The sequence below is a fragment of the Panthera leo genome, chromosome Y, assembly GCF_018350215.1.
Source record: "Panthera leo isolate Ple1 chromosome Y, P.leo_Ple1_pat1.1, whole genome shotgun sequence".
NCBI lineage: Eukaryota > Metazoa > Chordata > Mammalia > Carnivora > Felidae > Panthera > Panthera leo.
This window is the reverse complement of record NC_056697.1, coordinates 6,926,955-6,953,270: the sequence shown is the minus strand read 5'-3', so window position 1 is coordinate 6,953,270 and position 26,316 is coordinate 6,926,955. Positions and strand designations below refer to the sequence as shown.

The following is a 26,316-nucleotide window of genomic DNA, read 5'->3' as shown; positions in this document are numbered from 1 at the left end:
AGTGTGGAGCCTGCTTGGGATTCTCTCTCTCTCCCTCTCTCTCTCTGCGCCTCCCTCAAAAACAAATACATAAACGTTAAAGTAAAAACGTTCTGACAACTCATAATTAAGGAGGAAAAGTAGATGGGTGGCAAAATGTGGAATGTGTTGACTTCAGGAGTTTCCCCATGAACAAGAGCAAAAAAACAGACAACTTCATCACACCACAGAAGTAAGGGGATTGCAATCCCAAAGTGTACCTCGTCGAGTGTCTCCAAATCCTCGTAAGGAAGGTTCTGGCTACGAGAGTCTCGTGTTCAGGTGGCATTTTCTGTGCTATCGCATCAAGGATGTGTTTCATCTTCCTTTATACTTAATTAATGAAAGAAATAAACTAGACTGAGAGTGGAGGCAAAGGAAACAAATAAAAAAAGGAAGCCTGAAAAAGAAAATGCCTTATAATCTGTGGCAACATGTTCCAACCCAGCACATGGCAAGACTGGGGTATGTGCTGGCTGACTTGGGGGGGTGGGCAGCAGGGCTCCAAGAGTGCACACACTCCCTCCTTTTTAAAAAGACAATACAGGGGTTCCTGGGTGGCTCAGTCGGTTAAGCGGCCGACTTCGGCTCAGGTCATGATCTCACAGTCTGTGAGTTCGAGCCCCGCGTCGGGCTCTGTGCTGACAGCTCAGAGCCTGGAGCCTGCTTCGGATTCTGTGTCTCCCTCCCTCCCTCTCTCTCTCTCTCTCTCTCTCTCTCTCTCTGCCCCTCCCCTGCTCATGTTCTGTCTCTTGCTCTCTCAAAAACAGCTAAACATTAAAAAATAAAATAAAAAGATAACACATATAGATGCATGTCTATTTCAAGAAGACATAGTTGACAACCACAGTAGAAATTAAGAGCTTTTTTAAAAAAAAAATCACCCAGTGAAAAGGTTGTACCTATAAGCTACACATAAGGATATTCTGGCTATTGGGGATAGTGACGTTTTCCTAAAACATAATGGGCTTTTCATCAGGTCCTTTGAATTTCCTAGTGCATAATGAATGTATTTGGGAAGGTTCCAGCTACCTTCTGTTTCTCAGCCCCTCTGACTACCTAAAACGGCTGGATTCATGCCAATAAGAGGGAGGACGACGTTCTGGACCCAAAAGTGTTCATTCAATCACAATGCTGTGAGGATGCTGGTCTGGCAGCCTGTGGGGAAAGAGCTCTCTGGCGCCACCTAGTGGTCTCACACAGCCACTGTCCCTCTGGCTGCGTTTCAGACAGACCCAGATGAACAGAAACAAGAACAGATTTAAGGTCTTCATTTTCACAAGATCGTGGGCTTTCTTCTCGCACAAGATACACACTCAGGTGGCTTTAAGCCATTCAGCCGCCAGAAATGTGGGGACCCTGAGGAGTGCACAGGCCACAGGATGTGCCAGGACAGGAGAGCACAAGTCCCCAGTTTGAGGGCCTGGGTGAAACCACTATGCCACACTTGGTTCTTAGTGGTATCCACCCTGGCCACCCGCAGAGCCATGAGCATTAGAAGTGAGTAAATGCGGGGTGCCGGGGTGGCTCAGTTGGTTAAGCATGTGACTCTTGTCTTCCGCTCAGGTCATGATATCTCACGGCTCGTGAGTTCAAGCCCCACATCGGGCTCTGTGCTGATGGTGCAGAGCCTGCTTGGGATTCTCTCTCTCTCCCTCTCTCTCTGCCCCTCCCCTGCTCCCTCTGTCTCTCTCACACACAAAATAAGTAAATAAACTTAAAAAAATTTTTTTTAAATAATAAAATACAGAGGTGCCTGGGTGGCTCAGTTGGTTAAGCGTCTGACTTCAGTTCAAGTCATGATCTCACCGTTTGTGAGTTCAAGCCCCGCATCGGGATCCGTGCTGACAGCTCAGAGCCTGGAGCCTGCTTCAGATTCTGTATCTCCCTCTCTCTGCCCCTCCCCTGCTCATGCTCTTGTCTCTCTGTCTCAAAAATAAACATTAAATTTTTTTAAAGTAATAATAAAATACAATGAAATCTCAACAAAATTGTACCGACATTCTTCTCAAAGCTAGAACAAACAATCCTAAAATTTGTATGGAACCACAAAATCCCCGAATAGCCAAAGTAATATTGAAAAAGAAAACCAAAGCAGGAAGCATCATAATCCCAGACTTTAGCCTCTATTACAAAGCTGTAATCATCAAGACGGTATGGTATTGGCACAAAAACAGACACATAGACCAATGGAACAGAATAGAGAACCTAGAATTGGACCCACAAATGTATGGCCAATTAATCTTTGACAAAGCAGGAAAGAGTATCCAATGGAAAAAAGACAGTCTCTTTAGCAAATGGTGCTGGGAGAACTGGACAGCAACATGCAGAAGAATGAAACTAGACCATTTCTTACACCATACACAAAGTAAACTCAACATGGATGAAAGACCTAAACATGAGACAGGAAGCCATCAAAACCCTAGAGGAGGAAGCAGGCAACTACCTCTTTGACCTCAGCCCCAGCAATTTCTTGCTCAACACATCACCAAAGACAAGGAATTAAAAGCAAAAATGAACTATTGGGGCCTCATCAAGATAAAAAGCTTCTGCACAGTGAAGGAAACAATCAACAAAACAAAAAGGCAACCGACGGAATGAGAGAAGATATCTGCAAAGGACATATCGGATAAAGGGCTAGTACCCAAAATCTATACAGAACTTATCAAACTCAGAACCTGAAAAACAAATAATCCACTGAAGAAATGGGTGGAAGACATGAACAGACACTTCTCCAAAGAAGACCTCCAGATGGCCAACTGACACATGAAAAGATGCTCAACGTCACTCACCATCAGGGAAATACAAATCAAAGCCACACTGATATACCACCTCACACTGGTCAGGGTGGCTAAAATGCACAACAGGAGACTATATAGATGCTGGAGAGGATGTGGAGAAACGGGAACCCTCTTGCACTGTTGGTGGGAATGCAAACTGATGCAGCCGCTCTGGAAAACAGTGTGGAGGTTCCTCAAAAAATTAAAAATAGAACTACTCTATGACCCATCAATAGCACTACTAGGAATTTATCCAAAGGATACAGGAGTGTTGATTCATGGGGGCACATGTACCGCAATGTTTACAGCAGCGCTTTCAACAACAGCCAAATTATGGAAAGAGCCTAAATGTCCATCAACTGATGAATGGATAAAGAAGATGTGGTTTATATATACAATGGAGTACTACTTGGCAATAAGAAAGAATGGAACCAGCCATTTGCAGCAACGTGGAAGGAGCTGGAGGGTATTATGCTGAGTGAAATAAATGAGTCAGAAAATGCCAGATACCGTATGTTTTTGCTCATATGTGGATCTTGAGAAACTTAACAGAAGAGCATGGGGGAAGAGAAGGAAAAAAATAGTTACAGAGAGGGAGGGAGGCAAACCATAAGAGACTCTTAAATACAGAGAACAAACTGAGGGTTGATGGAGGGGGGGAGAGGAGAAAATGGGTGATGGGCATTGAGGAGGGCGCTTGTTGGGATGAGCACTGGGTGTTGTATGTAAGCGATGAACCATGGGAATCTACCCCAAAAACCAAGAGCACGCTTTACACACCGTATGTTACACAATTTGACAGTAAATTATATTACAAAGATTAAAAAAAAAAAAAAATTCCCTCTGGAAAAAAAATAATAAATAAAATAAAAAAAAAAGAAGGGAGTAAATGCAAAATGGCATACAGCAAACCAGTCCCAAATCACTCCTTCCTGTGGGATGTCTGCTATGGTCGAGACAGCCCCAAGACAAATATCCAACAGGAATGAATAGGGATGCTACCGAAAGAATGCTCCCTCCTTGGCCGCAGTCAGATGTAAGCCAACTGGAGAGACCGGTAAGGAAGCCCATTCTGGGAGGGAGAAACACAGAGGGTGATTTCTGGCCTCGCAAACAGCCATGAGGGGCGAATGGGGGCGCTAGAGCCACAAAGGCCTGTGCAGCCCAACCCAGAGACGCCGAAGGTCCTGCTTCTGAGCAGGTGCTGCGGGCAGGGATGTGACAGACGGACCAGCAACGCCCCACGTTGAGCCTGGGGCTGCGCAATCCCAGAATCACTGGATAGGCAGTGGGGCTTCGTCCGTGCTCACACCGGGCCAGGGTCAGCCCAGTGTATGTAGGAAAGGAATCCTGTTTGTTCAAACGGCTGTTGATGTTTGGAATCCTTAAAACACATGCTTATTGTAGAAAATATGGAATATTTAAAAATTAAAAGGCCAAAAAGATGCACAAGGAAAAGAAGCCATGATCTAAAGACAGCCCTCTGCATGACCTCCTCTCTGTCTCTAGACAATTTGGAGAAGCCTGCAGACTCCGTGTCTCCATTTCACTCTGCGGCCCGCCTGGTTTTGGGAGTATTCTCTCATGCCACTGTCACTCTTCCCAAATGGCACCTCTAATCAGTGCTTACTATTCCTTTCATATAAATACAGAAAAGCCATAGTACTGGCTACGAACATTTTCTGCTCCTACAGATGAAATTATTCATCCTAATGAGGGTTGTTCCCCCGAAGCCTTTCCCACAAATTACATACCAAGATTAATAAAAATTTACTTCAATTTTTAGAAATAATTTTATGAGCGAGGTAGTCTTTGGGGGATTTTTGGAAGGACAGGGTTTACACCACAAATATGAAAAATGCTAGCATATCATTTAAAATTAAGAATGAATCCAGGGCCGCCTGCGTGGCTCAGTCGGTTAAGCGTCTGGCTTCAGCCCAGGTCATGATCTCATGGTTCGTGAGTTCGAGCCCTGCATCGGGCTCCATGATGACAGCTCAGAGCCTGGAGCCTGCTTTAGATTCTGTGTCCCCCTCTCTCTCTGCCCCCCTCCCCTGCTCGTGTGCACTCTCTCTCTTAAAAAAGGAATTATTAAAATAAATGCTTCAGTGAAATGTTTGTCATTCTCATAAAGAACAGAATCCCTTCCTTGCCTAAAAAAAAATTTCGTGACTGCTGGGTTATTTTCATAGCCTTTTAGAATGAAGCCAACAGGCACCACCTCACAAAACAAACAGTCTGTGCTTGGTCACCACAAGCTGCGTCAGCCTGACTGTACCGGACCCACTGGCTGGGAGGCCAGGAGTCCAGAGGGGGAGGCCAGGTGCCTTGGCTTTGGGTGTGCATTGTGCCGGGGGTTATGATGGGATCTGGGGCTTTTAGGCAACCCTGGGGTTGGGGAAGGCTCCTTGGGGGGAGGAAATCAATAGTGATCCATTGGGGGCATCTTAGAGAAAAGAATCAGGGGGCCTGAGGGGGGAAGAGGCCTGGATTTCAGAGAAGGGGTGGTCTGGGCAGGACTGCAAAGGTGCCTCGGTGACCCGTGGGTGAGGGGAACAGCCCTGTGTGAAGACTTTAGAATTCAAGGAAAGGAGGGGGTATAGGCCAGCAGGGGAGGTGGAAGGTGGTGGGGGGGTTGTACACTGGAGAGGGTGACTGCAAGCACCCTTTTTAGTCCTTCAAAAGGAAACACATAAAAACCAGCACTCTACAAACACAAAATGAACCTTGTTCTGACCCAGCCAAGCCTGTGGATGACTACGTCCTGAGCAGCCTCTCCCTCTGCTGGTCTGTCTACCTCCTGCCAGATCAATCTCCTAGCCACGCTGCTCTAGACAGCTCTTGCTCTCACTCCGGAACCTTCAACTGCTCGCAGCTGCCACAGGAGCCCAAGCTCCCACATTCTCAGGCATCTAGCCAAGCTGTGGTCTGGAGGGTGCCCCTGGGCCAGCAGCGTGGGCATCAGCTGGAGACACATGTGGGCAGGCTGGTGGCCTTGCACTAGCCCTCCCGGCAGCTCAGAGGCAAGCTCAGGGCCAGCACCGTTCTGCCCCCAGCCACCTAGTCACCCGTCCCCCTGCAGTCCGTTTGCCTGCACCCCCTCTGCCCTTCCCTGGTATTGCCGACGTAGGACCAGATTTGCGGCTCAAACCTGGCTCAGCCTTCCAAGGGCAGGTCAGTGGCCCAGCCTCAGGTAAGACTCTGCTGCAGTCTGCTTCCCGGCCTCCTCACATCTGTTGGCTCACCACCTGTCACAGCTTTCCCAATCCAGGCCTATGACAGCACCCTCAGCAGGCAGCTCCTGGACGGCAGGACCTAATGGTATGATTGCACGGAGCGCTTCTAACACGTTACACGAATGTATGAAGACACAGGGCCGAGCACTCGAGAAACGGCAAAGGGCTCCCTTCCCCGGCGGTGGTCAGACAACATACTGCTGTGGACGGTGATGTCATGCTGGATTGAATCCATATAGTCCTATGGGATGCGAGCCACAGAGTTCCCGCCTTTATACATGAGAAGAATTAAGATAAAAATTCCCAAATGGCCTACAGAGCTGAGACTGATACAGGACATCAAAGCTGCATTTGGAACAAACGCCAGGCTGAGAGGCAGCATTCCCACAGGACGAAAGAGGCAGGCGCCTCTCCACGGGCCCGGGGCACCCCTCGTCCTTCCCCTTCCCCCAGTAAGGGCGGGTGCATGGTTCGTCTTTCAGCCTTCGGCGCTCTTCCCGGGTGCTTCCGCAGAGAAGCCTGTGCAGAAATGTCACATAACGGGGGCGTCTGGGTGGATCAGTCGGTAAAGCGTCTGACTCTTGATTTCGGGCCCCGTGCTGACAGCACAGAGCTTGCTTGGGATTCTGTGTCTCCCCCTCTCACTGTCTCAAATAAACATTAAAAAGATACATATATTTTTTTAATGTCACATAATGAACACAGGCAGAACTGGAGCAGACCAAAACGATTTGGCTTTTCTACTAACTTTTAAAATCTTCAGGTCAATACATCTATTCATGTAAGAAAAAAGGGGAAAAAAGACTATCTCACCCACCTGTGTTCACAGTACAGCTCCTCGAGGGACTAATGCCCGAGCAAGTTCAACTGAGTGTTTCAGAAGGGCGCCAGCCCAACCTACTGGCTACATTTCAAGAGAACGGATTTTCTGGCAAAGAAACTCAGGATATTCAAATGTGCAACCATTAGTAAAACTAATTACAAATAGCTCTAAGCATTAGCAACAGTGCTGATGAGTCATATATGAAAGAAGTAAAAAAAAAAAACCTTTCTCTGCATGTCTTAACATATCAGAAACCATCGATGTTTGCACGATAAACTTCATAAACATCACTTACACGCTTTGCAATGAAAAACAAAATCTTAACTTTGTTCCACTTTCTATTTGACTTAGAATAAGAAATAACCTCACTTAATTGGAAATTCACCTGATTAAATTGTTCAAGCCATATATAATGAGCCTAAATTGGAATAGAAGCAACTTTTCCCAAAATAAAACAACTCTGATCTGCATGGTTTTCTTTTTTCTCCTGATTCCATTTAATAACAAACAATGGAAAACACTTCCAAGACAGGGTGTCTGTCCAGCGTAAGTCTCTGGGTTTCCTCTGTCTAATAAGAAAATGAGCATTTGCAAACGGCTGTAACCCCCAACATGCTCGAAATAGAAACTTTTCCCCTGAGACTCGAACAAATGATGGCAGACCCTTCAAAAGCACAGGTTTTTGCCGACACCCCCACCAAGGCACACACCCTCCAGCAAAACACATATATGGTTTCTGGCCCAGGAAGAGCTCCTGGGAGGGAAGCGGGGAGGAATGAAGCCTGCCGACGCCCTAGCCCTGCCTGTAACCCTGCCGCATCGCCACCCATAGCTGCTTCCAAGAACATCGCTGCCAACCAATGTCAGGGCTGCGTGCAGACCCACCTGCTGCAGGATAGCTCCAAGGAGCCAGGAGCAGAGGGGCTCCCAGCACAACACAGGGGCGGTGCGGAGTTCACTGCAGCTTAGTGGCATCCAGAAAACAAAGCAGGCTGCAAGAAATGTGCTCGTAGCGAGCACAGCTGTTGTCACTAGACTTGAAAGCCGCTTTCTTGAAATCTCTAACTCGGCCCGAAGTCTGGCTAACCCTTTCAGCCTCCAGCGAAGAACCTCTACCCCTGGGTGTTAATCTGCTCCTGAACGCAAGCTTAGGGGCTGTAATTAGAGACACAAAAGGATTTAAGGCCGCCGGCAAAGAGGCAGAAAATCACATGAACCAACCCTATCGATAATCCGGACCCGGCAAAACTACCTGCAACACCGGATGATGGTTTGAGAGTACCATAAATGATGAGGTGGGCAGGCGTGCTTCGTTGTAACCAAAACTATCTGTTCCCATACGAAGTTGAAAAAAAAAAAAAGCCAGAGCAGTTGCAAGCTTTCCAAAGTAATGGATAGCGTGGTATTCAAAAGAAATTTTCCCGAGGATATTTGAAATTATATGTACATTTTAGAAGCTGAGGCTATGGTAATTTTGCCTCCAAAGAGAGAGAGGAGGACTGTGTCCCAGCACTCTTCATGCCATTTCAGTGCACATTCGATACGATCAGAGCGCAGCAGCCTTAACCCCAGGTCTGAGCAAGACGCCCCCTTTCCCAACACGCTGTGCGCATCACGCAGACCCTGAGCACATCTCCCACAACCGAGGCTGATCTACTTGGCTAGTAGGATCGGGAAAATGCCACAAGTGACCCGGTTTCTGGTGTTCACCTGTTCCGAGCCCATCTTAGGCCATGGTGTACCCTCTGTGCCTGCCCAGGACAACAGCCGTGGCTGTCTGTGAAAACACGGGCACAGGAGCCACTCCAGACCCGCCAGGCAGCCCTCCCAGGGAGGTGGCCTGGACACACAGGACAAAGGTGCAGATGACGACTGTCAGCGACACAGAAGAAAAGGTTACCGCATCCGCCCCGAACTTTCCAGTGAGTAGCACTTCCTTCCTCCGCCAAGCAAAGTCGGAACAACAGAGTAGCCCGGAGGGAAGATCTAGGAAGGAGCTTTCGGCTCAGACTCTCTTCATGGCCTAACAGTTCACCTGACTCCCGGGCAGACACCCCCGCCCCCTCCCTGACCACCTGGGCATCGTGCAGGAGAACAGATGTGCACTTGGTGGGGATCACGGTTACAGGTCTCTGTTTCCAGCTGACCCCACACGGGGAGAAAGGAAGCGCTCTCTCTCTTGTGTCTGGGAAAGAAACTTCACAGGGAGAGATAAAGAGCCGCTCGCACCTCCTGACTCACCTTCCCTTCCCGGCTCCTAAGCGATGACAAGATAGCACTGCCCACGGCCCAGGAAACCAGACGCCACGGCTTTGTCCAAGCGGCCCCCCTCAATCCCATCCTGCCTACTCGCTCCCCTGATCACCACACACAACAAAACAAAACAAGCCTACGGGTAAGAGATATACTAGCAGGAAGGAGTTAGCATGTGAACCGCTGTTTCTACTCATGAAACTCTGGGTATGTAGTTTGCACAGAGGTACATTTCCCCAGAACCTCCGAGAACCACCATACCTGCACTGGCCACTCTCAGTCTTTGTCATAAATGTCAGCCCTTCTCTGGGCCTCTGAGGACGGGCTGGGAGTACAATCAAGTTAAATAAGAGTTGAGCAAGCTAATTCATCATTCGGCCATACTCTCGGGCAGGGCAACACAGGATATTTATGTGTTTGTGGTTCAGTCTATGAATAATTTACAGAGTGCCTTTTTTTTTTTTTTTTGAGAGAGACAGAGAGAGAGAGAGAGAGAGAGTGAGAGAGAGAGAGAGAAAGAGAAAGGGGGCACAAGTGAGTGAGGGGCAGAGAGAAACAGAAGCAGGGCTCACCCGAAGCAGGGCTTGAGCTCACTCGATGTGGGACTCGAACTCACAAACTGTGAGATCATGACCTAGGCTGAAGTCAGATGCTTAACCCACTGAACCACCCAGGCGCCCCCAGAGTGCTTTTCTATAAACTGGTCGGGTTTTGTCTGTTTGTTCGTATTTTTAAGAGTACATGATCTACTTTGGAGCTGTACATAAAGTTCTAGAAAATGCTAACTGATCTGTGAGACAGAAGTCCGATAAGTGGTTGCCTGGGGATGGAGAAAGAGGAGAATGGCAGGCTTTAAACACAGATTTAAATTTCGGCAGAGAAGAATACACGTTACCAGTTCCAGAGAAATTGTTTTAAAAGTACCTACTGGTGCCTCTGTAATAAGGACAATGTAAAACTCAGTTTGAAGTTTTAGTGGTCCTTCCTCTGAGCATCTTCAGGATTTTATAGCAGTGAGTTGCCATGTGCTGGGTGACAGCAACAGACCCTAATACTAACTAATTAACCAGGTTACAGAATTTCATTCATGTTTCTGAACAAAGCACCATTTCAGACTTTTTAATTTTTTTTTTTTTTTTTTTGAGAGAGAGAGAGAGAGAGAGAGCAAGTAGGGGAGACGGGCAAAGAGACTGACAGAATCTCAGCACAAAGCCATATGTGGCTCCACCCCATGACCCTGGGATCATGACCTGAGTTGAAATCAAGAGTTGGAATCTTAACTGAGCCACCCAGGCATCCCTTAGACTTTTTTCTATTAGGTAAAAAATAATATCGACATATCGTATTAAAAATTAATACAAAGTTATTTTTAAAAATTTTGTAATACCTAAGTGTTATTAAAAGTATTTCAGGGGCGCCTGGGTGGCGCAGTTGGTTAAGCGTCCGACTTCAGCCAGGTCACGATCTCGCGGTCTGTGAGTTCGAGCCCCGCGTCAGGCTCTGGGCTGATGGCTCGGAGCCTGGAGCCTGTTTCCGATTCTGTGTCTCCCTCTCTCTCTGCCCCTCCCCCGTTCATGCTCTGTCTCTCTCTGTCCCAAAAATAAATAAAAAACGTTGAAAAAAAAAAAAAAAAAGTATTTCAAATTGCACAATGGTATATGTCAAATATATATTTTTAAAAATGATCAAAATAAAATATGTTTTCATAAAAACAGAAGTGAACAATCATTATCTTGTTATACATATTACTTAAAATATTAATTCCCATCTTAACCAGAAAATTATCCTGTGCACCCCTCATTTAAAGAAAACTGGACATACAGAATCCAAAAGTGGAGTTCTACACAGTGGCTCCCATCAATCCTTCGGGGCAAAAGTCTCTTCCTTCTCCCCAACAGTCTTTTAGATAACTTGTCACTGGGGCGCCTGGGTGGCTCAGTCAGTTAAGCGTCCGACTTCGGCTCAGGTCGTGATCTTGCGGTCCGTGAGTTTGAGCCCCGCGTCGGGCTCTGTGCTGACAGCTCAGAGCCTGGAGCCTGTTTCAGATTCTGTGTCTCCCTCTCTCTGACCCTCCCCCGTTCATGCTCTGTCTTTCTCTGTCTCAAAAATAAATGTTAAAAAAAATTTAGATAACTTGTCACCTCCGTCAGCTAGCAGGCGCCCTGCATCTCCTCCCTGTCCCTCCACTGACCAGTTCTCTGTGGCATAGATGCTTTGCTTGGAATAGAATTCAGATCATTCTGATATCCTTAAAGATGTTCCTCTACTTAAAAAAAAAAAAAAAGCTTCTAAAGATATGGGAAGACGCCCAAATTCATTCATAATGAAAAGTGCCCATTTAAATTGTTTTGAATTTTTAAAAATGTTTATTTTACTTTTGAGATAGAGTGTGCATAAGAGAGAGAAGGGGAGGGGCGGAGAGAGGGAGAGAGAATCCCAAGCAGGCTCCACGCTAACAGCGCAGATGCGAGGCTCAACCTCACAAACCGTGAGATCATGACCTGAGCCGAAATCGAGTCAGATGTTTAACTGACTGAGCCATCAGGTGCCCTAAAAATGCGCATTTAACCAATGAAGCCATTTTCCACCCATCACATTTGAAAAGAGTACAGAACTAAACTGAAAATAACCTCTGCTAGAGTGGACATGAGCCTGAAAAGTGGTCCGAGAAATTTGGAGGTGGCTATCACAGTTCGTGCTCCCCCAACTTCTGATTCAAGAACCCCAGGTTGGAAATGGACTGCAACGACCTGTACGTACAGGTACACGGACTCGGGTACAGAGACACCACATGCTGCAGTTACAGGCTTTCACCAGAAGCACCAGAAATATCCGTCTACAGAGGTTCTGTAGAACAGCGGAGGATCCAGACTGTGGAGCAGCGTGGGGTCGTTAAGAGAAATCGCGACTCAGACCTCAGCGCAGTCAACCCAGAACGATCTCTGCGGATACAGGCGTTAAGTGCACAAGAACGTGTATGATACAAAGAAGCCCAAGATCAGCAGTGAGTGCCAGTGCTGCTCTCCGGAGACGCACAACAGAGGTGCAAGGCCCCTGGGCCACCCAATGCCCTTCTGAGCCCGGGGAGTCGACTGCACCCTGGTGTTACTTTAAGAACTGAATAAATGCAGAATACATGTTAGCCTTAAAATATATCGTAGCCAGCACTCCAACACCCGCCTTCTTAGGGTCCTTCTTCTTGTCCCGATCACAGAGCAATAAACAGACCTTCTCTGGGGCACTGCCTAGAACAGAACAGGGTGCACAGCTGACGGTTTCCTGGGGACCAACCCTCCTGCTGACTCCTACGAGCACAGGCACACTGAACCCCCAAAGCTTTTCCTCTTTAAAAATGCAATGAGCTGGGGTGCCTGGGGGGCTCAGCTGGTTAAAGTGTCCGACTCTTGGTTTCAGGCTTAGATCATGAGGTCATGGTCTCACGAGTTCAAGCCCTGTGCTGGGCTCTGTGCTGTCAGCGTGGAGACTGCTTGGGATTCTCTCTCTCCCTCTCTCTCTGCCCTACCCCACTCACACTGTCTCTCTCAAAATAAACTTAATTTAAAAATTGTTTTAAGTTAAGAAAAAAAAATTTAATATAAAAAATTAAAATAAAAATACAGTGAGTTTTTTTAATGCTAGTTTTTATTGTTATAAACATAACTTGTGAGTATAATAATATAATTTATAAAGTTCTATAAAAGTAATAAGTAATACGTTACTTAAATGTACATTTAAAAATGTTTAAGATGGTAAATTTTTTTTTATTGCTCACCATGATAAATATACTTTTATTTATTTTTTTATTTTTTATTTTTTTTAATTTTTATCCAAATTAGTTAGCATATAGTTAACAACAACTTCAGGAGTAGATTCCTTAGTGCCCCTTCCCCATTTAGCCCATCCCCCCTCCCACACCCCCTCCAGTTACCCTCAGTTTGTTCTCCATATTTAGGAGTCTCTTCTGTTTCGTCCCCCTGCCTGTTTTTAGATTATTTTTGTTTCCCTTCCCTTACGTTCATCTGTTTTGTCTCTTAAAGTCCTCATGTGAGTGAAGTCATAGGATATTTGTCTTTCTGTGACTGACTCATTTCACTTAGCATAATACCCTCCAGTTCCATCCACATAATTGCAAATGGCAAGATTTCATTCTTTTTGATTGCCGAGTAATACCCCATTGTATATATGTACCACATCTTCTTTATCCATTCATCCATCGATGGACATTTGGGCTCTTTCCATACTTTGGCTATTGTCGATAGTGCTGCTATAAACATAGGGGTGCACGTGTCCCTTTGAAACAGCACACCTGTATCCTGTGGATACATGCCTAGTAGTGCCATTGCTGGGTCATAGGGTAGTTCTATTTTTAGTTTTTTGAGGAATCTCCATACTGTTTTCCAGAGTGGCTGCACCAGCTTGCATTCTATTTTTAGTTTTTTGAGGAATCTCCATACTGTTTTCCAGAGTGGCTGCACCAGCTTGCATTCCCAAGATGGTAAATTTTCTGTTATATGTATTGTACCACAATATCTTTAAAAATTAAAACTAAGAACAGGGGGCATCTGGGTGGCTCTGTGGGTTAAATGTCTGACTCTTTTTAAAAAAAATTTTTTTTCATGTTTATTTATTTTTGAGAGAGAGAGAGAGAGAGCACAAGCAGGGGAGGGGCAGAGAGAGAGGGAGACAGAATCCAAAGCAGGCTCCAGGCTCTGAGCTGTCAGCACAGAGCCTGACACGGGGCTCAAACCCACAAGCCATGAGATCATGACTTGAGCGAAAGTCAGATGCTTAACCAACTGAACCACCCAGGTGTCCCATCTTTTTCTTTTAATGTTTATTTTTAAAAGAGAGAGAGAGAGACAGAGTGACAGAGAGATACAGACAGAGACAGTATGAGTGGGAGAGGGGCAGAGAAGGAGGGAGACACAGAACCCGAAGCAGGCTCTAGGCTCCGGGCTGTCAGCACAGAACCTACATGGGGCTCGAACTCACGAACCATGAGATAATGACCTGAGCGAAGGCAGACGCTTCCGATTGAGCCACCCAGGAACCCCCTTAATCATCGGACCTTTGATCTCAGTTCAGGTCTTGGGCTCATGCCCTATGCTGGGCTGCATGCTGGCGTGAAGCATACGTAACAAACCAACCGACCAACCTTGTAAGAATGGGACATACACGGTTCTCTGACTGCTCTTATGTGTTCTGCTCACCTGGACTTCGTGGGGCGCCTTCCCATGTCAGGAAACGCTGACATCATTTGTAACAGCAGCACTTTACAGTTTGGGTGGTCTCTAATTCATTTCAGTAATTTCCCTTTGCTGAGTATCTAGGATCCCAGAAACGAAAACTGTGGGTCCAAGACCTGCCTTTTGAAACATGTCGCCAAACTACTCGCCGGAAAGTCTGTCTAACCTGTAGTCCAATCGGCATTGTATCAAATACATGCTGGTTCCCCACAATCTCACCGATGGGTCTTGCTAACTGTTAGATCTCTGCCAACAAGACAGCCAGAGCCTACCATCTCAGGGAGCGCCTCAGGGGGCGGGGGAGGGGGGCTGGCTCAGTTTGTCAGGCGTCTGACTCTTGGTTTTGGCTCAGGTCATGATCTCACAGTCCGTGAATTCAAGCCCCGTGTCGGGCTCTGCGTTGGCACAGCGGAGCCTGCTTGGGATTCTCTCTCCCTCCCTCTCTCTGCCCCCCGAACTCCTTCCCAAAACAAATAATAAATAAACATTAAAAAAAACACTACTGTCTCACTTTCAAGTAAACCCGCAGATTCCTATGAGAGACGACAGAGGGCAACCTCAATCAGCTGGGGAGCTGGTAAGGACTCCCCGAGGCAGTTGATAACACCCAGCTCACCTCTGTGGAGCACGCTTCCCTTCGCATCATCATTACTGCACTAAGCGCCACTAAATCCTAGAACACGTATCCTGCCTTAGAAAGGTTGTTAATGTGACCACAAAGGAATAATTATACAATATGACAGTGTCTCTCCTATCTCATCCTCTCCAAAGGGCTCCCAAACTACCCATCTAAGAGTGTATTTTTCTGATTTACAGAGAGGGTAGTCTGTACCACTTGGAAATGAAGTTGTTAATTCAGTGTGGCAATGAAGTAGAGTTTTTTCTTCCTTGTTTCTGAGCCTCCTCCTTGGATATGGTTTCAGTCAAAAAAAAAAAAGTGAGGGGTGCCTGGGTGGCTCAGTCGGTTGAGCGTCCGACTTCAGCTCAGGTCATGATCTCGCGGTCTGTGGGTTCGAGCCCCGCGTCGGGCTCTGTGCTGACGGCTCGGAACCTGGAGCCTGCTTCGGATTCTGTGTCTCCCTCTCTCTCTCTGCCCCTTCCCCGCTCATGCTCTGTCTCTCTCTCTGTCAAAAATAAATAAACATTAAAAAAAAATAAAAAATAAAAAGTGAATTCCTTTGGGAATAGGCTTTCAAGTCTACTTGTACTAAAAATGGAAGTAAATGCTTCAGTCCATTTATTTTTTTTTAACACTTTTAAAAAATGTTTATTTACTTATTTCTGAGACAGACAGAGAGAGAGTGAGCAAGGAAGAGAGAGAGAGAGAGAGAGAGAGAGAGGGCGATACAGAATCCGAAGCAGGCTCCAGGCTCCGAGCTGTCAGCACAGAGCCCGACACGGGGCTGGAACCCACAAACCCATGAGATCATGACCTGAGCCGAAGTCGGACGCTTAACTGAGCCACTCAGGCTCCTGAGTCCATTTATTTTTTAAAATTTACAGTTAAACTTGAAAGAATACACTAATTCCACTTAAAAAAAAAAAAAAGAGGAGGGGCATGCAAACACTTTAGTGTGAATTAGCCAACTACAAAATGCAAGGTAGAGAATTACTTCTATTTGAAGACAAGAAATCACAAGTACCTTTATGGGGGTTCAGGGTCGCTCCTGTGCATAAAAACATCACGCCCCTCATTCTACTTTTCTAACCACTTCATGTCCTCCAAAGTTCTGCAATCTGATTTACAGGAACAGGCAGCGCGCTCCCCCCAGACCTCAGCACAGCGCTAGAAAGTCCTGGTAGCTGACAAGTGTACAGGCAGCCCTGCACCATTTTCACTCAAAGGCGAAAACACAGTAGCCTGCCACCTTGTGGAAACAAGAGGTAATAACACTTCATCTGAAGCGTCAGTGCAGCTCTCTAACATAAGAACCTACATATGGCTGAAGAAAAGAGAAAAGCATTCTAACAGGCACATGAAAAGATGCTCAACGTCACTCATCATCAGGGAAATACAAATCAAAACCGCAATGAGATACCACCTCACACCGGTCAGAGTGGCTAAAATAACCACTCAGGAAACAACAGATGCTGGCGAGGATGTGGAGAATGGGGAACCCTCCTGCACCGTCGGTGGGAATGCAAACTGGTGCAGCCGCTCTGGAGAACAGTATGGAGGTTCCTCAAAAAACTGAAAATAGAACTACCCTCTGACCCAGCAACTGCACTACTAGGTATTTATCCAAAGGCTACAAAAATGCTGATTTGAAGGGGCATATGCACCCCAGTATTTACAGCAGTAATATCAACAATAGCCAAAGTATGGAAAGAGCCTAAATGTCCATCAACTGACAAATGGATAAAGAAGATGTGGTTTATGTATACAATGGAATATGTTCCATCGTGATGAAAAAGAATAAAATCTTGCCATTGGAGCAGTGTGGATGGAACTAGAATGTATGATGCTAAGCGAAATAAGTCAGAGAAAGACAAATATTATGTGATTTCACTCATAAGTGGAATTTAAAAAACACAACAGACGAACCCAGGAGAGGGAAGGCAAAATAAGATAAAAACAGAAAGGGAGGCAAACCGTAAGAGACTCTTACATACAGAGAACAAACTGAGGGTTGATCGGGGTGGTGAAAATGGGTGATGGGCATTAAGAGGGCACTTGTTGGGATGAGCACTGGGTGTCATATGTAAGCGATGAATCCCTGGGTTCTACTCCTGAAACCAAGACCACACTGTACGTTAACTAACTTGATTTTAAATCAAAAAAAGAAAAGAAAAAAGCATTCAAATTCACTTAATGTATCAAATAAACAATGCATAGTACTAGAAGAAGGCATCTTTTAAGTTTTGGATGCTGGATTCACCCTTGGCCAAGGAGTAGAATTTTGTGGTCATGTGCGCACGCACGCGCGCGCGCGCGCGCGCACACACACACACACACACACACACACACACACACACACCTCTTAAGTCCAAACTGGGATTTGCTTGCAGTGATGCAGATCAGCAGACCTGGCTTCACCTTTTGCTATTTTACTCACTTCTGTTTGTGAAAATGGCACGAGGCGTGGGTCTTACCTTTTCACTACCAGCTTCAGGGTTTTATGAGAGCCCTTCACCAGGCAAATCGCCTCCTGTCTAAACCCTGAGAGACCAATGTCGTTGATGCCGACGATCTCGTCCCCGGCCAGTAACTTGTCCACTGCCGCAGCTTTACTTCCTTCTTCAATCTGCAACAAAGAGGCACGTGCCATGAGCCTCCAAACAAGCAAAGCAAGTCCCCAGAAGTCAGCCAGGAGCAACGTGCCTGTGACGTGTGCCGCCCACAGCTCTATGACTGGCTCTGCGATCGGCCAGGACCCCATCTAGGCCCTGAGGCTGCGCGGATTCCTATTTGACGAATGAGGGACACATCCCTCACCCAGCGCTTGCCTCTGCGGGGACCTGGGCTACCTTCACCGAGGGAACAGGAAAGAGCGCATGCGCTCCGGAACACGCACGACCCAAAACGGTGGATCTAAAGATACAGGGCCCTTTTCTGGAAATCCTTTATCCAAACAATAATGATGGATTATTTTTATTATGTACTGTTTCTCATACATTAATCCCAGGCCTAGATTCTTGTAACTGCTTTACTGAGAAAGAGTTCGAATACCACAAACTCACCCATATAAATATACAAGTGAATGACTTTTTAGTATATTCACAGAACTGTGGAACCATCACGTCCTAAACCTAGAAGAAACCTGGTAGCCGTGAGCAGTCACCTCCTGATCCCCTCCAGCCCTGGCCACCACTAAACCCACCTCCTGTCTCTATGCATTTGCCCTTGCTGGATAGCTCACAGAAAAAGGATCCTACAGGGGCACCTGGGCATTTCAGGTGGTTAAGCGTCTGACTCTTGATTTTGACTCAGGTCATGATCTCACGGTTTGTGGGATAGAGCCCTCCATTGGGGTCTGTGCTGACAATGTGGAGTCGGCTTGGAATTCTCTCTCTCCCTGTCTCTCTGCCCCTCCCCTGCACTCTCTCTCTCTCTCTCTCAAAATAAATGAACAATGGGGCGCCTGTGTGGTTCAGCCGGTTAAGCATCCAACTCTTGATTTTGGCTCAGGTCATGATCTCATGGTTCATGAGATCGAGCCCTGTGTCAGGCTCTGCACAGGCAGCATGGAGCCTGCTTGGGCTTCTCTCTCCCTCTATCTTTGTTCCTCCCCCACTTGTGCTCTCTCTCTTTCTCTCATAATAAATAAATTTAAAAAATTAAACATTTAAACAAATAAAAAGAATTCTGCAACATGTGGCATTTTTAAAAACGTTTATTTATTTTAAGAGGGAGAAAAAGAGAGTGCACACTCAGGGGAGAGGCAGAGAGAGGAAGAAAGAATCCCAAGCTGGCTTTGTGATGTCAGCACAGAGCTCCACTCAGGGCTCAAACTCATGAACCAAGAGATCATGACCTGAGACAAAATCAAGAGCCAGATACTTAACCAACTGAGCCACCCAGGCGCCCCGAGAAATCTTGGTCTTTAAATACTAAACCTAGTTTTTTTCTATACAGTAATAATAATCTCAGCAGCAATTAACCCTGCCTGCTTTCTCTACTAGTGCTTGGCAAACTATGGCCCATGAGCGAAATCCAGCCAGATGCGCCCCCCCCCTCCCCTTTTTTGTAAATAAAATGTTACTGCAATAGAACCACACCCACTTGCTTCCATATTGCTACAGGACAGCAATGAGTAGCCTGGCCCACAAAGCCAAGAATATTTACTACTTGGCTTGTTACAAAACAGTTTGCCAACCCCAGTTGTATACCAAAAAGCAATTACCTTGACAAACTGCTAGGAAAACCGGTGAACAAAGTTAACGTTTGTGAGAGTATCTGTGTACAGTCTGAAAGCTCACTGCCTGACTGTTTGCCGCGGCCAACCTAACAGTTACTTACGAAGCCCTCACCAAGCAGTAGAGCAGTACATCTTTCCTCCGGGTTAAAAAACTGGGTACTAAGCAACTTACATGCCTCAGTTCTGCAAGTGAATGATAGTTGCCTCAAACCTCCGCTTAAATCTAAGGACGACGTTTGAACTCTCAGGTTAACCAAGCAATTATTCATTGCAAGTCAACACCATCGATGCAAGTAAACGACTACTTCTTTACCGAATGGGTGGGTTCATATTTTTGTTAATAACTGGCTTCAAAAGTCTAGACAATTTTATCCCAACACAGTAACAGACACGTTGTAAATAAATTTCCACCTGCCCAAGATTACACGCTCAGCCAGGTACAAAGTGCAGGTGACATTCAGTGGAGAGCTTAGGTTTTTGACACGTCCTGTGCGAGAGGCCAAGGGGCTGTCCAGGTGGAGGGTCCGTGGGCAGCTGGCTGTGGGAGAAGAGCATCCAGGGAAAGGTGGCCCACCCGTGGAGTGACCCCAAGCAGAAGATATTTAAAGATTTGAGGGGCAGGGTGCCTGGGTGGCTCAGTAGGTCAAGCGTCCAACTTCAGCTCAGGTCATGATCTTGTGGTTCATGGGTTCAAGCCCCGTGTCGGGCTCTGTACTGACTGCTCAGAGCCTGGAGCCTGCTTCCATTCTGTTTGTCTCTCTCTCTCTCTGCCCCTCCCTGGCTTGTGCATACACACTCACTCTCTCTCAGAAATAAATAAAACTTAAAAAAAAAACAAACCAGGGGGCTGGGGAGACTGAAGGAGGCTGCCCGGACAGAAGACAGAGCCACGGACAGATAACCACAGAGATGGAACCCTGGATCCCCAGCAATTAGAGCGCTGGTGAAAGAGGGCACCAGGTAAACCACAGGAGATAAAGGAGAAAGGCTGAGCATCGCAGAAGCCTCCACCACCAAAGTTCACACTGACGAGGACGGCCGGCGACCCTGCCCGTGCGGGGAAAGCCCCCAGGGGAAGCTGACCAACGCTCCGGCTGGGGTCACTACCAGAGCCCGCAGCACTGTGGTGGCTGGGGTCAAGACCAGCACCTGTCCCCCAAAACAGGGACCCAGAGGCTGCAGACCCTCAAGACAGCATTCAAGGCGTGCCTGGGTCAGTTTCATCTCCTCTCTCTCTCTCCTCTTGGCGCTAAGTACACAATCTGGAGGGCAAAATCTAGAATACAGAACACATGCAGATGGTAACTTGGGTCTGTACCCAGTGAACTATTGCCTGAATTCCATTAGGTAAATGCTTTGGTGGCATGAGTGCAAAAAAAGCCATCTGCGTTCAGAGTTTGTACTTACTCTTTCAGTAACCATCTACAGAGCAAGTACGATGCAAAAAACCGCTAGATACTGGACAGTGGGTCTTGCAAGATGTAGTTCCCGCTTCGAAGACATTTCTAGGCTTAGAGGCCAATGCTTCTCAACCTGTAATGTGCACACAAGTCTCCCAGGGTTTAAAATGCAGACCTGGGGGTGGCTGCGTGGCTCAGTCAGTTAAGCATCCAACTCCTGATTTCAGCTCATGTCGTGATCCCACAGTTGTGAGTTTGAGCCCTGCATCAGGCTCTGCACTGGCAATGTGGAGCCTGGTTGGGATTCTCTCTCTCTCTCTCTCTCTCTCTCTCTCTCTTTCTCTCTCCCTCTCTACCCCCCCCCCACCCCGTCTCTGCCCCTCTTCTGCTCATGCCCTCTCTCTCAAAATAGATAAATAAAACTTAAAAAAAATGTTTTTTAAATGCAGATCTGATTCAGCAGGTCCTGGGTGGGGCCTCAACTTCTGCGTCTCTAAGACCATCCTTAACAAGCTCCCAGGAGAGGAGACGATGCTTTGAGTTGCAGTATAGAGATATAGGGACAGATAAATGAAGTACCAGACGAGTGAGAAGTCGGCTTGCCCTCTATGGTGTGGATGGACCCTCCAGGAACATTTTCACAGAGCCCATGGCATTTGGTGCAGCCTTGAAGGATGCACTTTTTGGAGACTCATCACAACACACAAGGGCCAGGTACCATGAGGAAGCCACAGAACATACAAGTTTTTTTAAGTTTATTTATTTATTTAAAGGAAGAGAGAGAAACCCAAGCTGGCTCTGCACTGACAGTGCAGAGCCCAACACGGGACTCAAACACACGAACCATGAGATCATGACCTGAGCTGAAGCCGGGAGTCGTCACTTAACGGACTGAGCCACCCAGGCGCCCCTGAATCACACATTCTAAAGGGGTTAAAATGGTGAGTTTTGTGTCAGACACATTTAGCATACTAAAAGTCACACATTCTTCTGTATCTACAAGAAAAGATCCTGACCCCACGATAAGCGTCCTCCCTACAGTGATGCCCTTTGAATTGCAGTGAAAGAGAACGTCTTTAGGCAAAACCACCCGTGACTAATGACCTGCAGGGTCTCACGACAGTTGTTAAGGCAGCAGGCCCTGGAGGGGACACGTCACCGGTGTCTGGCTCAGCTACCACTTGGTGGGTTTCTCCGCGTCATCCCCACAAACCCTTCTATGGACAAGTTGTGCGAGACTCCCGTGAAGCCCCGTCATGTCCTCCGGCTTCGCCACGGAGACGAACACCATGTTACTTCCTCTCATCCGTAAAGACTTCTCCAGTTTCTCCTCTATAAAGGAAGACTGCATTCCAAAGCCTCCTTCAGCCTCGCCCTAAGCACTCCACCTACACTTCCCAGAAAAAAAAAAAATCGGTCTGGGTTTGGGAGATAAAGTAGCTGGGGCTTTGCCCTCCCCCCTGCACCCCCGCCCTTGGCTTCCTCCCCAAGACAAAGTTTCTCTTTGATATTTATTGTGCTCCTGGGGGAAGAAGCTGTAAAAGAAAAAGCAGCTTTGAAAACCTGCATTCTATACCCCCCCCCCCCCACCATCTCACAGCAGGTGGGATTAATTAGGCTTCAACTTGGCAAAGAACAAACCTGAAGTCGGTGCTACCCGCACAGGATAAGGACTCTGCCTGCCCGCACGTGACAGTGTATCCAAACCCAACGCTGATGGGCATTCCGTCCCGAGGGCCACGCGCTACAAAGGACCGTGCTTGGCACTGTTAACCAGTAGGGGCGACCGCCTACGCGGACAGAGGGTGGGAGCCACCAGCAGGGTAGTTCCGGCCGAGGTCACCTGCTCCAACCCAGAAGAGTCCCCCGCACAACGGGAGGCGGGCAGAGACAAACCCTGCCGTGCCCACGATGCGGGCCCACGTGGCACGCCCTTCACACGTACAGAACGGGAGTCCCGAGCGCCCACGCCAGTCCACAAATTCCACCCGGAGTCACTAACTGGCATTCCGTACGGCAAACCCACGCTCACCGTCCCGATGAAGTGAGATGTCCCGTGACGTCAAGAAGGCCTTACTCTTCTTATAGGAATATGTTGTCTGGAAACAGCAGTGGGGAGAAACAGTTAACGCAAGCCTTTATTTTTTATCATTTAGTTATTTTGAGAGCAAGCGGGCGAGCAGCAACGGGGAAGGGTCACAGAGAGAGAGAGAGGCAGAGAATCCAAAGCAGGTTCTATGCTGGCAGGTCAGAGCCTGACACAGGGCTCGAACCCACAAACCGTGCAGTCACGACCTGAGCCAAAGTCAGACACTGAACCGACTGAGTCACCTAAATGCCCAAGAGTCATTTTGGAACAAAGTTTTCATACTTCTTGGAACGGACGTTACAGATGATCGGGAATGAAGACCCACAGAGGCAAAAGAATCGGGTCTGGGAGTGGACCAGACATACGCTGAAAGGAATCGCGTCCAATGCAGGGGGCAGCACGAGGGGCAACGTTCACCTCTGTCTCGGGGCGGAAATGCAGTTTCACAAATGGGAAGGGCCATGAACACAACTTGAAAGGAGGTGCGTGTTTCGGGGAGGACATCCCAAAGTCGGGTCTTGACGTGAAGACAGGGGCACGGGCAGGAAGCCCAGGCGTGTCACAGGAACGTCAGCCTGGCAGGGTGTAAAGCTCTCACAAGAGGGCGTTTGAAGATAAGGGCAGAAGGGAGAAGATTAGGAACTTGACCTTGAATCAGAATCTGGGACAATATCCCGTAGGCAGTGAAGGCCCAGAGAAAGCAGGCATGGAAGTAGGGAAATGATAGTATTCACGCAAGTATTTGTGGAAGATGAACCTTGCAGGCACAACACGTGAAATGAATTTCTGCCTAAGAACAAGGCGGCGATGACGAAGATCCTCACCTCCATCTTGGCGCTGGACAGAAACGAGGGCTCAAAACGACACAGGGCAGAGAACAGGAACGTGGGCAAGGACTCTAGACGCTGTGAGGGAAGACCTCACGATGTGGTCACAGATGGACACAACGGGCCAAAGGAAAGAAGCCAGTGGTGCGGAGGTGTTGTGCTCGAGTGATTCAGAAAATCACGATGGCCAGAGATCAGAATGAAAGGAGGAAAACGACACGGAGTCTAATATCCTATTTCAAAGGCCACGAATCACACGTGCAACTTATCAGTTCTACCTCAAGAATGGTCCAGACAACAGGACCTGCATGACAAAGCAATGCCTTTAGTTAGACGGGGCAATCCCTGACGTCACCGCTTCAGGCTGCTTAATTTCGGTATTTTACTCATTCTCCCAGAACCAAAAAGCTTCGGAAAGGAAACCTGACTCATCCAGGGGAAGTATCAAGTAGTGAAATAACCTGAGTGCGTATCTCTGGTAACAGACAAGCCCATTGAAAACTGGAAACTTCCACCTAAACGTGTTGGAGACTCAAACAAGTAATAATTGCCGGCTCCCCTGTGACGAGAGAAGCCACACAAGCCAGGCAGCCCAGCTTCTAGAAGGCTCTTCGGCATCTCGGGACCGACCGGCACCCTCTCCACGGCCAAGATGCCCGAGAGAAAGGTCAACTCGGGTGCAGGGGCGGTGAGGGAGCCCCAGAGGAGACACGCAAGCTGTCAGCTAAAACCTGCACCAGCAAAAGTGGAAATGGAGCAAAACCTCTTCAAACAAACAAAAAAAAAGGGCAAACAAATGGGAAAACAGGCTGAAGGGACTGGCCAAGAAACTACAGATCTACCTGAGGGAACAGAGGAACGAAAGCTTCAGGAGAGCCCAGCCTCTGGAGAAGCAGAGGTGAAGGAAGCCCAGCCTAAGATCACATGCCACGTCTTACTGGTGGGCCCCGTCTCCTTACAGAATCCAGAGGGGAGTTTCATCGCTATTTTGGAAATGTAAGCTTTTTAGTAAGTCTGGGAATATTTTTAAGGAGGGAATGTCACCTCATCCAAGTTAAGTGTAACTTTTTTTTTTTAAGAGACAAAATCATTCACTGGTTATGTATTTTTTAGTACAACCAGGAAAGAGCAAGATATGGAATCCCAGGAGGCTCTGGCTGTCTGGGTCAGCTTAACATTCCACGGGTCAGGGGAGCAGTTTTTACAGCCGACAGTACAAAGCATGCTACGTGGCAATCTGGAGGCACGGTGGTGTATTTCGTGTGTCTCCAACACTGAAAGTTACGTCTCTCCCCACAATTCCTAAAGAAAACCATTCCCTGATCTTGGTGCGCTCAGTTCCTGAGCGTGCTAGCCCAGTTTCCCTAAACACTTCGGTTGTGTGCCGTGAAAAACCTGGAAGTTTGAACAAGTCATGTTTAGGATGTTAAATTGTGAATTGTGAATGAGGTGGGGAGCGCTGTGGTTGAACAGATTATCGACACACAAGATGCTGATACTTATCTCTTCCTAAGGAAAATCTGCCTCCACATTTCAAGCTGTAAAGTCACCGGAATAATGGTTTACATAAGAGTGACAGACTACATCTTTTTAGGTCTTTGGTATCTGTGTTAAAAACTGTACAAAATGAGGGGCATCTGGGTGGCTCAGTCGGTTAAGCGTCTGACTCTTGATTTCAGCTCAGGTTACGATCTCACTATTTGTGATTTCAAGCCCCATGTCGGGTTCTGTGCTGACACTGTGGAGCCTAGTTGGGATGCTCTCTCTTTCTCAAAATAAATAAATAAACTTCAAGACAATCTAGACAAAATGAAATGTCTGTGTACGGATCATCAAACCACCAACAAAATCTCAATTGTGGAAGGAAAAAAAAACACCTCTTTTTTTTCCTCATGGTTGACAACCAAAATCAAAAAGCAAGAGAAAAGACAAAACGATGCCCCCCCTAAAACTAACAAAAGAAACCACAACCCACCTCCTGGGCTTTGGTCTCCCGGTGAGCGAGTTGGTGTTTACTCCGAGGCATTTAAGAACGCGACGGCTCGCTCTGACTATTCTAACACGTTCCTTTCAGCCTCCCTAAAAGGAGAGCTGGTCACGTGAGACCCCGTAAAAAGAAAGGCAAATGTGGCCTGCACAACGGGACCAAGGCAGGTTAACTACCGGCCAGACCCCGGCCGACGAGATACATAAAAGGAAGACACGCCTGGGTGACGAGCTCGTGCGCGGAGGGGGGATGTGGCCAACAAAAGCGCCAAGGCAGAAGTCCCACGGAAGAGGAGGACAAGATCTGGAGGCTGCACTGGACAGCCAGAGACGGAAACCGAAATCTGGAGGACGGCTCAAGCACAATCGGCAGAGGAGGGGCTCCGCATCTGGCGGTCGGGAGTACAGCGCAGAAGCCAGGCCAGCCGCGCCAGGAGCCAAAGGAGAAGCGTTCCTCCCGAGCCCGGGCCCGGCTGCCCGCCTGCGGCCAGATGAGGCCCGAGCGGGGCCTCCTCTCTACGGGGCAAAGGTCCGGGACAGGAGGACTCTGCAAAGTCCTCAACACCACATCGTCCCTGCATCCGAGGAACAGAGGCCTACGCACGTAAGGGACGGCTTCCGGAAAGCCACATCCAAGGAGCATCTTCTAAACACCCTCGCGTGTCAGAGAGGGTTCAGGCCAGAAGGGACACGAAGACTTCCGGCTCTCACGTTGCCGGTTAGCAACGTGCCGCCTCGGCTCTAGCTCTGCCCTCCGCGGCCTCCCCTGAAGATCCCGCAGAGGGGCCCTGTGACCGCT

General features: G+C 47.6%; 1 protein-coding gene across 1 annotated transcript in view; it reads right to left on the bottom strand.

The window, feature by feature from the left end:
- The window catches only part of SHROOM2 (shroom family member 2), a 154,768-nt gene that overhangs the window by 65,008 nt on the left and 63,444 nt on the right, over positions 1-26,316 (bottom strand). The window contains exon 2 of the mRNA XM_042926557.1: positions 17,450-17,601. Coding sequence (XP_042782491.1) covers positions 17,450-17,601 — 152 coding nt within the window. The remainder of the gene's footprint in view (positions 1-17,449; positions 17,602-26,316) is intronic.